This window comes from Lissotriton vulgaris, chromosome 7, assembly GCF_964263255.1.
Source record: "Lissotriton vulgaris chromosome 7, aLisVul1.2, whole genome shotgun sequence".
In the NCBI taxonomy this organism is placed as follows: domain Eukaryota; kingdom Metazoa; phylum Chordata; class Amphibia; order Caudata; family Salamandridae; genus Lissotriton; species Lissotriton vulgaris.
In genome coordinates, this window is record NC_141695.1 from 1434505887 (window position 1) to 1434522126 (window position 16240).

The following is a 16240-nucleotide window of genomic DNA, read 5'->3' on the forward strand; positions in this document are numbered from 1 at the left end:
AGACTTTCTGACACAGAATAGACAACAAACGTGGGGCAGGTTTAAACGCAATCAAGCTGTAACTTTCTCGGAATCGTCTGGTGATTCCAGTGATTCGAACAACTCAGCAGGCCCAAGTAATCCAAACAACCATCAAGGTCAACCTTTTTTAGGGAGGGGAGGCAGACCCAAGCGGAGAATATGGCATCAATATGCCGGAGAGCGGCAGACCCGCAACAAACACTATCAGTGGGGACCACAACCCTATTAGACCAATCCCCATGCCCACAAAACATCGATATCATACCGATTTTCAATTTATCCGATCATATTTTGTCTACGGCTGAAATATCTTTACTCAGTAAAGGCCTATCATTTGTGGTAACAGAAAAAAACAATTTTTTCAATCTGAAGTCCGAGTTATTCCAGTTCTTCAGAAAAATTCGGTTGAACATATTCTTCAAAGACAGGCCGTACTCAGCAAAAGAATCAGTAACAGGGCTTAGACCTCCATCAATTTTTTACCCTAATAATAGCATGATGCCGCCAGAAATGATTACATTTGAAAAGGTAATTTTACAAAATGTAGAAAGTATGAAGAATAGCAGACAGTTCACTCCATACAATATCACACTTATGGAACGTCAGGCTTTGAATAATCTGAAACGTGATTCTTCGATAATACTAAAACCAGCCGACAAAGGCGGAGGAATCGTAGTCCAAAACCGTTCTGATTATGAGACTACCATAAACACGCAAATTTCCGATCCAAAACATTATTGTAAATTGACCCATAATCCTCTCGGTGACATCAAAGACGAAATCTTGAACATCACTAGAAATGGATTAGACCTTGGCTTCCTAAGCAAACATGAGTTTGAATTTTTAAACTCAGAGAACCCCAGGACTCCGGTCCTCTACACCTTACCTAAGATCCATAAAAGCATCACACATCCCCCGGGCAGACCAATTCTATCAGGTTGCGGCTCGATTCTAGAGCCTATAGGTAAATATATAGACTTCTTTATCCGAGACTATGTACCCATCCAACCTAGCTACGTCCGAGATACAATGCATATGATAAATCTGTTGGATACCGTGAGATTTAATGTAGAGACTGATTTTTTGGCTACCCTAGATATCTCAGCGCTATATACGAATATACCACAGGAGGACAGCATGAGTGTTATTGAATGTCTTTTGGATACTAGACCTAGGCCTATGAATGTACCCACCTCATTCATAATCTCTTTATTGAGAATTGCCCTCCAAAGGAATTATTTCGTGCACAAAGGTGTATACTATCAACAGTGCTGTGGGACCAGCATGGGAGCAATTTTTGCTCCCAACCTGGCGAATATCTATATGGACCAACTTGAACGCACCTACGCCATCCATGATTCCAACCCGTATCGTACCAACATTAAATGTTGGTATCGATATATAGATGACATTTTTTTAGTTTGGAGTGGCACAATAGAAAACTTTCATGCCTTTGTCACACATTTAAATAACATACAGAAACATCTGACATTCACATCCACGATCTTAAAGGACCACATTGCCTTTCTAGACTTGAATATTATACATGAGGGAGACAAGTTGATCACATCGCTGCATAGAAAAGACACAGAAAGAAATACATTACTATCGTACAAAAGTCATCACCCCAGAGCCCTAAGAGACGGCCTTCCCTTCGGGCAGTTTTTGCGCATTCGTCGCAACTGTGCCCGTAGGGATGACTATAAAAGAGAAGCAGAAATTCTCAAATTGAAGTTATTGAACAGAGGATATCCCAACAAGTTGGTAAAGAGATCATTAAAACGTGCGTGGTACTGTCCACGGGAAGAACTTCTATTGAAACGACCAAAAAAAGATATGCAGAAAATTGTTTGCCTAACTACCTTTGGTATACATACCAACAAAATTCGCAGTTTAATAACAAAAAACTGGCACATTCTAAGGGGCATTGATACATCATTGGAGGTTCCTCTCTTTGCCTATAAAAGAGCAAGGAATCTAAAGGATCACTTAGTAAACTCCTCTAATGAAAAAATAAAAGCAGCATCAGCTACATTAGAGACAGCATGGCGTTTACCACCGGTGGTTGGACATTACCCATGTGGCAGCTGTGTGGTATGTCCCTTCACGTCCAAAACCACTACGTTCCAACATGGCGATATAACACACACATTGGGAACATTCTCAAATTGTAACACGCGCAACGTCGTGTATTGTATATGGTGTCCGTGTGGCCTTCCCTATGTTGGTCAGACACAACAGCCAATTAAAGCAAGGATAGGCCAACATAGAAGCCGTATCAGGAAACTAGTTTTGACAGCACCACTAGTTACACATTTCAAAGATCACAATCACACTGCAGATCAAATCAAATGGCAAGTGATTGATACCATAACCATGCCTGACAGAGGAGGTGATATCGCACAAATCCTACAACGCAGGGAATGTCACTGGATTGAAAGAATTGACTCCATTAATCATGGTTTGAATTCAGCGGATGAATGGCGAGGATATGTATCCAGTATCAGAAACTAAGCTGTAGACATTGCTCCCCGTTTTTCTTGTGAATATATCACTATGGCCTGTCTCTCTGTATAGACTATTCAGGCTGTCTTTTCCATTGCAGCTTTGATATAATTTCTTTATTGGGTCTTACATTACCTGCTCTTATGTACATGATTGCACGTTGTATATCAGTAATGAGAAGTCATCTTGTGTTATATATTCATTGTGAATTGTCATATGTGAAAATATAATTGTCTACTGGATTGTATATAAAATAATGTAATATTCTGAACATAAGAATGCTATACTACATATAAGGGAGTATTAGCCAGTATACTGTCCCCGAACGCTATTCCATAAATATGCCTCATAGCTAATTTAGCTATGTCCAAGGGCTTTTACACGAACGTTATATTAGCCCATACACCCCTTCAACTAACTCGACATTCTATTACAAGACCTTGCGGCGGATCGAGTTTTCGTTACTCTCCCCGTCAGGTCTGGAAGCGTCTAAACCCGGAAGTGCAGTCAGCCTCCTCACTACCGATTCACGGAGACGCCATCGAGCGGTTGTAGACCCTTTCAGGTAAGATACCTCTCCCTTGATTTTTTGCCAACCGTATCCTTGTCACTGAGTACATCGTGTTACTCACACGATGTTCGTTTTCCTCACCAGGCATCGTCCTGCAGGAAACAAGAACCCAGTACCTTGCTGCCGATTCGAGCACCATTGGGTGCTCACGCATTTTTCCAGGCATTGTCCTGTAGCCTACCACAATAAAAAACTCTCTGGAGAGCGGAATTCATTACCCAGAATCGCTGACCACGACAGTGGTGAGTAGTGTGTGTTTTCTACAATCATTTACACAAAATGTAAATGAATGAGTACTACCTTGTTTCCTTGACGCTAACCCCTAATTTTTGTCCTACACATGACAACAGTACCCGGCTGGGCTACCTGTAAGTCAATTTTATCCTTTCTACCACGCATGGGTGATTACAAGTCTCGAAACAGGTACATTGATCCCCAATATACATTGATTAAATTATGAATTTGTCACTTCCCATACTTATCTCTCACTCCGTTTTAATTGTAGATGTCCCCATTTGTCCTGTCCTGATGAGACCCATATTCTCAAGGGTTGAAACGCCGTCGACGCTATAAGGAATTGAACCTACAATATAGTGTCTATGACTAGATATAGTCACTAGTTAAAATTTTCTATCAATATTTAGGTCACTTTCCTTTAATTGGTCATCCTATAAGAAACCGCTAATTGTATGTTTATTTGTGTGTTGTCTAAAACATTTTCTTTGGTTTCATATGTATACACTTGGGACACTGTGCACCCGTAAAGTTTGTGTTGTGCTTTTCACATGTTTTTGTGACAAACTATCTATTGATTGTATAATTGAACAACGTATGTTTTGAAATATAAACATTACTGAGACTGATTGTAACTTGTCCTTGCACCTCTTTTCGACATCTACCTTTCTGTGTCATGTTAAATTGCTATTAAGCAAATATTTGAATTACTTATACAAATATCATACCACAGGAACCGTTGTTCTTTGTTATAATATGACGCCCTGGTTCCGTTGTGAGTAGGGTTTCCCTTGTTCTTCCCTGAGACTTTTTGCGCAGTGCTTGCACTGCAAGGGCTTCTATCCCTAACCGGATTGTTCCCTCCCTATACAATAATAGGGTATTTTTGCTACGAAAGGGTGTGATGACGGAAAGAGATGCACCTCTATATACTGAGGAATATATAACAAAATTGACAAGTGGACCCTCGCTATTTTCGAACTTACCGACAAATACAAGTAGCCCTAGACAAGTACTTCTTGACAAATTAGACAAGGCTAAAAAGAAACATGTAAGAACAGACCTTCACGCACGCATGCTCACCGACTATCTCAGAGCAGGTATAATACCTCAAGGGCTACAGATTAAAAACGTACCAGGTATCTTCCGTGAGGATCCAAAATTTAAGGGCGGATTTTGCAATATTTCTGTAACTTGCTCAAGACACTGGATGGTCTTAGGGGTGGAAACCGCCCTTGAACATTCAATAGTTGAATTGAAAGAGATCGAGGAGTTAGAAAAAGAACTACTAGGCGGTGATGGGGTCATTGAAGCTAAGGCCTTACTAGATAAATTAAACAAAACGATTGAAGACTTTAATTCCTTTGAGCTTAAAAAGAAAGCAGATAAGGTATCCAAAGACATCAAGAATTACAGCAAAGAAAGAGCATTCCCCTACCTGAAGGAAGACTACTATTCAGACTTTCTGACACAGAATAGACAACAAACGTGGGGCAGGTTTAAACGCAATCAAGCTGTAACTTTCTCGGAATCGTCTGGTGATTCCAGTGATTCGAACAACTCAGCAGGCCCAAGTAATCCAAACAACCATCAAGGTCAACCTTTTTTAGGGAGGGGAGGCAGACCCAAGCGGAGAATATGGCATCAATATGCCGGAGAGCGGCAGACCCGCAACAAACACTATCAGTGGGGACCACAACCCTATTAGACCAATCCCCATGCCCACAAAACATCGATATCATACCGATTTTCAATTTATCCGATCATATTTTGTCTACGGCTGAAATATCTTTACTCAGTAAAGGCCTATCATTTGTGGTAACAGAAAAAACCAATTTTTTCAATCTGAAGTCCGAGTTATTCCAGTTCTTCAGAAAAATTCGGTTGAACATATTCTTCAAAGACAGGCCGTACTCAGCAAAAGAATCAGTAACAGGGCTTAGACCTCCATCAATTTTTTACCCTAATAATAGCATGATGCCGCCAGAAATGATTACATTTGAAAAGGTAATTTTACAAAATGTAGAAAGTATGAAGAATAGCAGACAGTTCACTCCATACAATATCACACTTATGGAACGTCAGGCTTTGAATAATCTGAAACGTGATTCTTCGATAATACTAAAACCAGCCGACAAAGGCGGAGGAATCGTAGTCCAAAACCGTTCTGATTATGAGACTACCATAAACACGCAAATTTCCGATCCAAAACATTATTGTAAATTGACCCATAATCCTCTCGGTGACATCAAAGACGAAATCTTGAACATCACTAGAAATGGATTAGACCTTGGCTTCCTAAGCAAACATGAGTTTGAATTTTTAAACTCAGAGAACCCCAGGACTCCGGTCCTCTACACCTTACCTAAGATCCATAAAAGCATCACACATCCCCCGGGCAGACCAATTCTATCAGGTTGCGGCTCGATTCTAGAGCCTATAGGTAAATATATAGACTTCTTTATCCGAGACTATGTACCCATCCAACCTAGCTACGTCCGAGATACAATGCATATGATAAATCTGTTGGATACCGTGAGATTTAATGTAGAGACTGATTTTTTGGCTACCCTAGATATCTCAGCGCTATATACGAATATACCACAGGAGGACAGCATGAGTGTTATTGAATGTCTTTTGGATACTAGACCTAGGCCTATGAATGTACCCACCTCATTCATAATCTCTTTATTGAGAATTGCCCTCCAAAGGAATTATTTCGTGCACAAAGGTGTATACTATCAACAGTGCTGTGGGACCAGCATGGGAGCAATTTTTGCTCCCAACCTGGCGAATATCTATATGGACCAACTTGAACGCACCTACGCCATCCATGATTCCAACCCGTATCGTACCAACATTAAATGTTGGTATCGATATATAGATGACATTTTTTTAGTTTGGAGTGGCACAATAGAAAACTTTCATGCCTTTGTCACACATTTAAATAACATACAGAAACATCTGACATTCACATCCACGATCTTAAAGGACCACATTGCCTTTCTAGACTTGAATATTATACATGAGGGAGACAAGTTGATCACATCGCTGCATAGAAAAGACACAGAAAGAAATACATTACTATCGTACAAAAGTCATCACCCCAGAGCCCTAAGAGACGGCCTTCCCTTCGGGCAGTTTTTGCGCATTCGTCGCAACTGTGCCCGTAGGGATGACTATAAAAGAGAAGCAGAAATTCTCAAATTGAAGTTATTGAACAGAGGATATCCCAACAAGTTGGTAAAGAGATCATTAAAACGTGCGTGGTACTGTCCACGGGAAGAACTTCTATTGAAACGACCAAAAAAAGATATGCAGAAAATTGTTTGCGTAACTACCTTTGGTATACATACCAACAAAATTCGCAGTTTAATAACAAAAAACTGGCACATTCTAAGGGGCATTGATACATCATTGGAGGTTCCTCTCTTTGCCTATAAAAGAGCAAGGAATCTAAAGGATCACTTAGTAAACTCCTCTAATGAAAAAATAAAAGCAGCATCAGCTACATTAGAGACAGCATGGCGTTTACCACCGGTGGTTGGACATTACCCATGTGGCAGCTGTGTGGTATGTCCCTTCACGTCCAAAACCACTACGTTCCAACATGGCGATATAACACACACATTGGGAACATTCTCAAATTGTAACACGCGCAACGTCGTGTATTGTATATGGTGTCCGTGTGGCCTTCCCTATGTTGGTCAGACACAACAGCCAATTAAAGCAAGGATAGGCCAACATAGAAGCCGTATCAGGAAACTAGTTTTGACAGCACCACTAGTTACACATTTCAAAGATCACAATCACACTGCAGATCAAATCAAATGGCAAGTGATTGATACCATAACCATGCCTGACAGAGGAGGTGATATCGCACAAATCCTACAACGCAGGGAATGTCACTGGATTGAAAGAATTGACTCCATTAATCATGGTTTGAATTCAGCGGATGAATGGCGAGGATATGTATCCAGTATCAGAAACTAAGCTGTAGACATTGCTCCCCGTTTTTCTTGTGAATATATCACTATGGCCTGTCTCTCTGTATAGACTATTCAGGCTGTCTTTTCCATTGCAGCTTTGATATAATTTCTTTATTGGGTCTTACATTACCTGCTCTTATGTACATGATTGCACGTTGTATATCAGTAATGAGAAGTCATCTTGTGTTATATATTCATTGTGAATTGTCATATGTGAAAATATAATTGTCTACTGGATTGTATATAAAATAATGTAATATTCTGAACATAAGAATGCTATACTACATATAAGGGAGTATTAGCCAGTATACTGTCCCCGAACGCTATTCCATAAATATGCCTCATAGCTAATTTAGCTATGTCCAAGGGCTTTTACACGAACGTTATATTAGCCCATACACCCCTTCAACTAACTCGACATTCTATTACAAGACCTTGCGGCGGATCGAGTTTTCGTTACTCTCCCCGTCAGGTCTGGAAGCGTCTAAACCCGGAAGTGCAGTCAGCCTCCTCACTACCGATTCACGGAGACGCCATCGAGCGGTTGTAGACCCTTTCAGGTAAGATACCTCTCCCTTGATTTTTTGCCAACCGTATCCTTGTCACTGAGTACATCGTGTTACTCACACGATGTTCGTTTTCCTCACCAGGCATCGTCCTGCAGGAAACAAGAACCCAGTACCTTGCTGCCGATTCGAGCACCATTGGGTGCTCACGCATTTTTCCAGGCATTGTCCTGTAGCCTACCACAATAAAAAACTCTCTGGAGAGCGGAATTCATTACCCAGAATCGCTGACCACGACAGTGGTGAGTAGTGTGTGTTTTCTACAATCATTTACACAAAATGTAAATGAATGAGTACTACCTTGTTTCCTTGACGCTAACCCCTAATTTTTGTCCTACACATGACAACAGTACCCGGCTGGGCTACCTGTAAGTCAATTTTATCCTTTCTACCACGCATGGGTGATTACAAGTCTCGAAACAGGTACATTGATCCCCAATATACATTGATTAAATTATGAATTTGTCACTTCCCATACTTATCTCTCACTCCGTTTTAATTGTAGATGTCCCCATTTGTCCTGTCCTGATGAGACCCATATTCTCAAGGGTTGAAACGCCGTCGACGCTATAAGGAATTGAACCTACAATATAGTGTCTATGACTAGATATAGTCACTAGTTAAAATTTTCTATCAATATTTAGGTCACTTTCCTTTAATTGGTCATCCTATAAGAAACCGCTAATTGTATGTTTATTTGTGTGTTGTCTAAAACATTTTCTTTGGTTTCATATGTATACACTTGGGACACTGTGCACCCGTAAAGTTTGTGTTGTGCTTTTCACATGTTTTTGTGACAAACTATCTATTGATTGTATAATTGAACAACGTATGTTTTGAAATATAAACATTACTGAGACTGATTGTAACTTGTCCTTGCACCTCTTTTCGACATCTACCTTTCTGTGTCATGTTAAATTGCTATTAAGCAAATATTTGAATTACTTATACAAATATCATACCACAGGAACCGTTGTTCTTTGTTATAATAAAGAGTATAAATTCGTGCCACTCAACAATTTGAGCTAATACACTTTTATTGACTGTTAACAAGAGCCTTTACAGTTTACTTTATGTGTTTTCAATTTCCTAAAATACTGTACCTTCTACAAAGTATATCCCAAAGCTGTAAATCGACATTATTCTTTTGTGTTACTTTGTACTCAAAGCTCTGTAAATACAATGCAATGCTTATACTCGCAAACTGTGTAAATTGCAGTGTTTAAAAATACATTTTACACACATTACATAAAACGCATAAATGCTACCTTCATTGTACACTGAATACCAAACGTTAGTGACATTGTGCAGTAAGTAGAAATTCCGGCCAAAATGTTAGAGTTCTGAAGTTTCCAGTCTATCAGTAGCTCATTCAGTCCAGGGTCGTCGTCACATTCGGAGATTACTCAATATTGTATAACGAGATATCTTGGACAATAAATCCCAAACTACAAAAAGCCTGCACTGGATGAGCTTTTCAGATCTGGAACAGGAAACTTCAGTGCTCTGAAGTATGCACCTTTAATTCAAAAAGTATCCCACAGAATCCATGTGAGGCATTTTCTTCTAAGCACTTTGGATCAGTGTGAAGGACAGATGTTGCGGTTTTCCCTTAAGCGTTGCTATATCGTGTTAGACACCATTTCTGAATCCCTGTACAATTCTGTGCATTTCATATAACCTACATCTAAAATGTGTCACAAATAGTAGTGTCTTTGATACTAACTATCCACAAAACACTGTTCCAAAAGTATACCCAGGCTGCTTTTTTTTTTTTTTAATGATAAGGCATAGAGGTTTATAGGCAAACTTGTATTTGAGTAAGTCTGTTTTTGCTTTTACCTTCTCACACCCTTAAGGAATGTTTACAATTACTTATTGTTACTGTAGCTTAACTTTGTGCTATGCATGTAGTATCACCGGTGGCGGTGTCTAACTTTGAAAGTGGGGGGGGGGGGGGGGGGCGGGGGTCATATGGTAAATACTGGAAGTCTTGTGGCTATTTATTGATATAGATTATGTGATTCAGCATACCATTAGACTCCGGGCTCGGAGGTTAAATCCTCCTGCCTCTTGGAGTCGCCCTGCTGGAACGTTACTGTGTGTGGGTAGGGGAAAAATAATCACAAGCTCAACATGACTGCTCTTATGCAGATTATAATACTAACCCGCATAACAGTAGTGCTTGGATTGACTGAGGCATGCAGACACAATGCTTCCTGGACGACAGATGGGGCTGCGTGGTTACCTACGCAGCTCCATGCTAGCCTTTAATGAGTAAGCCTGAACTGCGCATGTCAGATTGGCCACAGCAAAAATACGGGCCAATCTTATATACGCAGCTCTGTTAAAAGCCCCAGCTGCTCATCCCACTCACCTATGGGCTTTGTGAGACCACCAGCCCCATCCCTTAAGGGAGAAAAAAAGCAGGTACGCAGCTATTTAAATTATTTTTTAAGCTAATGAGCATGGGATGTAGTGGCTCACAGAAAGGTCAATGCCCCTGCGCTTCTGTGAAGGAACCTCCAAGGAGCATGACTTAGCCCGAACAACATGGTTGTAGGAGTGTTTTTTATTTAATCATTAGACCTCTGTTTTCAAGCTCTGATGTCTGCTAAATATCGAATTAAATTCACCTAATTAAGTTACATGAACTAACCCTGGGTGGAGTTCGCAGAGTTGCACTACACGGAATTCTGCTAAGTGCAAAAAAATCTCTGCCACACTACACGGACCTCCGCAAGCTGCGGAGTATGATAGAAAAATGCTGTACGCGGTGATTGCACAGTGCCGGATGCTTGTCCGCGCATTGCAATCATTGCAACCGTCCCTGCTTTCCTTTTCTGTCGCTCGAGTAGATTTTTACTTGAGTGCCAGTTTTCTCAACGCGAACAGGCTGTCTCACAATTCGAGCGGTTGCAAGCATACGCGACCACTCGCAATGAAAAACCTGACAATCCCCCTACACCCCATCCCCCCCCCCCCCCGTGTCTAGAAATCTCGCCAGGAGGTTGATCTTCCATGCTCACCCTCACCAAATTGATGACGATGGCAAGCGAGGAAAAATCTCGCCGGGAGGTTGATTTTCCTCGCTCGCGGTCGTCAACTTGACATTGACGAACGCGAGCAAGGGAAAAAACTCTGGTACGCTGAGTTGATTTTTGGAACTCTGCAAGTGGAGCGGAGTTCACCGCTCAGGGTTACATCTATCAAATACTTGATCCAGTTTACTTTGCACCTAGACTCCGACAGTATATAAATGTAACAGATAATGCAGGAAGTTTTTTCATCATGTGGTTGTGAAAAATGCATCATTCATTTGCACATGGATGCCATGTTGTTTTCTTGCTGTCTTTTGAGGGCCACTTACCAGTGCTTGCCATACTCTCCCAACAGTTCCATCTGGTTATTTCTTTTTTTTTTTCCACAACTTTTCTGATTCAATGTCATTCTTTAATCACAGGGAAAAGAAAATGTCTCGCAGTAGCGCTTTGAAGGTCCTAGACCATGCCATGATTGGCCCAGAGGGCACAGATAACTGTCACAAATTTGTGGATATATTGGGCCTGAGGACAATTTTCCCGCTCTTCATGAAGTCACCCAAGAAGATAAGGAAGATGGGAACCTCGGAGAAGGAGCACGAAGGTAGGACTGCGGATTATGCTACAATACATTGCTTCGGCCAGTACTGAGAATATTATTGTCTTCCATCTGCGCCACCAAATGCGATTTTAAATATTGTGTTGCACATCCAGAAAATTAATGTTAGCAGTTTTCATAAAAATGAATCCTGATTAAATGAAAGTGTTTGGAAAATAATTATACACCAACACTCATTTTGTAATTTAATTCCACACGTGTAACCTTAGCAGACCCGCCTACTAAACATGTTTGCTGAAATGTCTGATGATTGTCACATGTTGAGACAGGCTCCATTATAAGCCCTGTCTTGGTGGGAAGGTATTAACCTTCAGACTCCAACAAGAGCATGTGAAACAGATCTTCTTCCATTCTAGGAGAAGCTTTCCAGAGGCAGCCTAAACTAAAGAATACTCAGTAGTTATTCACGAAGACTTTTTCTGTTAGGCACCGTATCTCTAGTTTATCTGTGAGTTGGAGGCACATCTGTGACCATCTGCATATGCTGTTTCAAGTTTCCAATCCCTCCTCAAGATCTTGCTTGCTGAGCTCTTTTTCCTGCGTGTTTAAATCACTCGTTCAAGCCGAACCCCATGTTCTCCTAAAGTCCTTGCACATTGTGTCCAAAGCTGTTTTCTTTGCGCTGTCCTCTTACATATTCCAGTGTCTTTGTACTTTTAAACCTGTTTATTTGCAAAGCAGTCTATTTTTTCATAAGACCTGTTTATTACTGGTTGTACTGAAAAATTGCTTTATTTTAATTCTGATTTTACTTCTTGATTTGGGTACTCGGTAGTCCTAATCACATTCTCGGTTCTATCTCACTTATTTATGTATGACGAAAACTGAAAAATTATATCTCCTATGTCACATCTACTAGTTAATGCATAACTACCTAATTGTGATCCATGTCTTCTGTAATTTTGTTACTCTACCAACGCTGCATTTCACTAACTTAACCCACCCATCCTTTAGATCACTGTAACTAAGCTCTATATGTTCCTATGAAACTTGCTGTAGGGTAAGTAATGTGTTTTGCTATGTCTCCCGTCATCTCGTGGTTCACTTCTGGCAAGTGTTTTCACACTCACCAATGCACAATGTTCCGAAACCCCACTGCATGAAGCATCTGCTGTATAAGTCAACAAATAAAAAATAAACTTTTAGAAGGTGAACTTAAGCGTTTTAGGTGCTACAGAGAAGCAACACTGTAAGTATGCTCCTGGACGGAAGCTCATGCCAGACACCCTTGAAAGAGGTTTACGGTGCAATGGTGACTTACCCTAGCGTCGAGTGACCACGGCTAGTGAATGTATGAAAACGGCACAGTGTCAAACATTGTGTCTTGCATTAGTGTTGCGATGCTTATAGTGTGCTTCTGTTTGGCAGGCTTTTTCAGTGTTTCCACTGTTTTGTTGATGAAAACAATAGTTTTGTAATCTTTGACGTGCTTTGCTAAAGCATGAAATAAACTCATTGAGTATCCTAAGACATGGTCCATGTAGCTGAAAAAGGTTTAGAGAAAGTTGCCTCAATGTTACAATTATCACACTGTCTGAAGGTCATACTCCATAGCGAAATTCACAGTAAACTTTGTTCCCATAGTTGTGTGTGAATTTCGTTGATTGCACTAACAAGAGCAGCCTTGGCTATGTCACGAATAGAACATTGTGTTATACAGGAATCTGCAGTTTTGTATTTTTTTGTTGTCCACAAAATTCAGGAGTAGGAGCTGTGTCTTTCATGTACCTCTGTATCCTGCCTAGAGAGTCTTGTGTGATCGAAGCCATATCATATAACCCATAGCAATAATAGTACATATGAACTGCCTGTAAATATTGCTTGCAACAGTGCTACTGTGGTAGAGGGCCAAAATTCCCTTTCTACCCGTCTTGGAGCACAGCATAAGCAATACTGGCTTTAAAGACTCCCCAGGTGTGTGATGATAGTGGCGCGCGACCCTCAGTAGCAACACATTAGCATTTCTCATAACTGAACTCAACATCCCTGGGCTTGCCTCTCCCCCTGCAATGTGTTTCCTTTGAGTTAGTGAATCTGAAAGTACTCTTATGTACTTCAGGCTGTCCTACAAGGAAAACAAGCATTTGCAAGGCAATAGGTCTCGCATTTACGAAACTCTCGTCAATGCGAGACGCATTGCAGATGCTTGCTTGTGAAAGAGCCTATACGGCGCTTTCACTTTAACCCCTTCGATGCTGATGACGAGCTCAGCTCGTCATCACCCACGGGTGGCGTGTGCTGATGACGAGCTGAGCTCGTCATGTAACGCTGTATTTTAAAAATTGCCGCGCAGCACAAAAATCGCCGCAGCAGCGATGCGGTTAATGTCAACCACGCCCCTTTCCTTAGACGATCAAAGTCTAAAGAAAGTGGCGTAGCAGACATTGAAGTGAAAGTGAGGCATGTGGCACTTTTACGAGAAAAAAAACATTTGTCAAGTTGACAAACCAATCTTTTTTTTGTCAAGTTGACAAAGAAATATTTTTGGGGGTAAAAGCGACATTTCACTTTAATGTCAGCCACACCCATTTCTTTAGATGTGGCTTGTGTAAAGAAAGGTGCCTGGCTGATAATAAAGTGAAAGCGGTGCATGGTGCATTAAAAAAAAAAGAGCATTTAATAAATAAAGAAAGGAGCGCTGCTGTTATATTCAAAGCGGACCGGCCTGAAAAAAGAAAGTGCTGCTGCACTATTGAAAGGGACCGCGCGGGAAAAATAAATAAAGGTGCACAGCCGTTTCAAGAAAGCACGTCTTGTCTGGAGTAGGACAAAATAATGAAAGGAAAATAGTTCTCACAGACTAAATAAACATACCGTGTAACCACACAAGTAAAAGGTCTAGTCCTTATGGGAGCTTACAAATGCGCTGCCCAGGCTCTACCTAAAAAGTGAGGCTAGCTTTTTGGGGGTCTGTGGGTAATTGTCAGTGGTGTTGTAGGAGGGATGGAAGTTCCCTCAAGCAAGCGGACCTTTGTCTCCCATTGTTCCCAAGGTAATGCCTTCAGGTAGATTGCAGGGCCCAGTATAGAAGGTACTTTCATGCCTTATGCCCATCTTTTGCGTTTGTTGGCCAGAGAGAGAGCTTCAGGCTGTACTTCCTGCCAAGAAAGATATAATGCCATCTGTTGGATTGGTGTACTCTCTCTAGCAGTAGCTTCTGGGGGACAGTCTCCTCACCCCAACTCTGCTGCCATGGCTAACTATATTCTCCTAAACCTGCCCTTCTTGTTACCTGCTTCCAACAATATTCAGTCTGTGGGAAGAGAGCAGGTTTAAAGGCACGTCCTTTTTGTCAAAGCAGACTTCTTAAATGAGCCTGCTCATAAGAGGTCCTTGAGTGGAATCAGTGAAGTGTGATTGAGCTTCAACTTGAAGCATCTGGTCTGATGAGATACTGATGGAAGGCGAGGAAGAGGCGTGTTTCCGCTGGTCTTCGCCTCCCAGCGCCAGTGCATAAAAAGACAAGCCTGCCTGAAGGAGGCTTTGGAATCACACTGTCTGACATCAGACTGTATTTTTTGTATCATGATGCATTTGCTTTTCCCTGTGAGGAGTTGTGGAGCTTCAAAGTCTGTTTAACATCATAGCCGTGGTAACGATGAATGTTGATTGCTGAAATGTTTGTTGGCCTGAATCGTGAACGAATTTCTTTATTCAGTGAGATGATTTATTTATGTGGCTCCTTGAAAAATCTTCAAAGATAACAGCATTAAATGTTGAAAAAAGTCACTCATCCCCCATCATTATGTCCTAATATCTACTTACACTGTCCAAACCTAAAAAGCTCTGAGCTGATCCCCTGAAATTCACGAAATACTCATTCCCAAGAAAGAGTTCACCCTAAAGATGGAAAGCACATTTTTCAAATATTACGTGCAATGAATGACGGTGTACGTTGTCCCAAATCAGCTACTTAAATTTAAAAATCCTGTAACTTAACAAGAATTCTTTAAAAAATGTTGTTTGGAATGTCATTGACAAATCTCAAAGGTGCTGGATTATTAAAAATGTTCAAAAGCTTAAGTTTGAGCTGGTATATTTATGTAAGTTATTTTTAATAAGGAAGTTTCATTTAATCATGTCAGCGCACAGTACTACAGGCATGTCCTTAATATGAAAAAGATAAATTTTGTTTGTGCATAATAAGACACATTCCGTTTGTGTGTTCATACAGCAATTCTGACTTTGACCTTTGTGTCTATATTTTTTGCAATGTGGAGCAGAGACGTTTTAAGGCATGGGTAAAGTGGGCATTTGCCCAAGGCCCCCACCTTCGAAGGGCCCTCCTGGGAAAGTAAACTTGATCTCTCTCTCTATCTCACCTCTGTCTATGCCGACCTTCTCGGTCTCTCTCTGCCTAGCCTTATCTTAAGGATTTGTGGGGTCCTAGCAAAGCCATATTTCAACAGTTTTTTGTTACAATTAGCACAGACGTAGGTGATCAAATACAAAGTTGTTACACATAGGGGGGTCCAAAATATATCTTGGCGACGGCCCCGAACATTCTTAAGACTGCATTACTGAAGATGATCCCACTTGAAGATGCAACTCAATTAAATATATAAAAATACTGGTATAACACCTTTGGTTTTTTAAGATCACAGTTACCGTGGAATTGTGGTACATTTGAGTAGCTTAATAATAGAAAAAAATACTCACTGAAAGGAACGGATCTAGAAGCTCGTCACTGGCTC

General features: G+C 40.8%; 1 protein-coding gene across 1 annotated transcript in view; it reads left to right on the forward strand.

Moving 5' to 3' along the window:
* Positions 1 to 16240, forward strand: part of CTNNBL1 (catenin beta like 1) — a 507405-nt gene that overhangs the window by 346979 nt on the left and 144186 nt on the right. The window contains exon 11 of the mRNA XM_086932233.1: positions 11350 to 11531. Coding sequence (XP_086788359.1) covers positions 11350 to 11531 — 182 coding nt within the window. The remainder of the gene's footprint in view (positions 1 to 11349; positions 11532 to 16240) is intronic.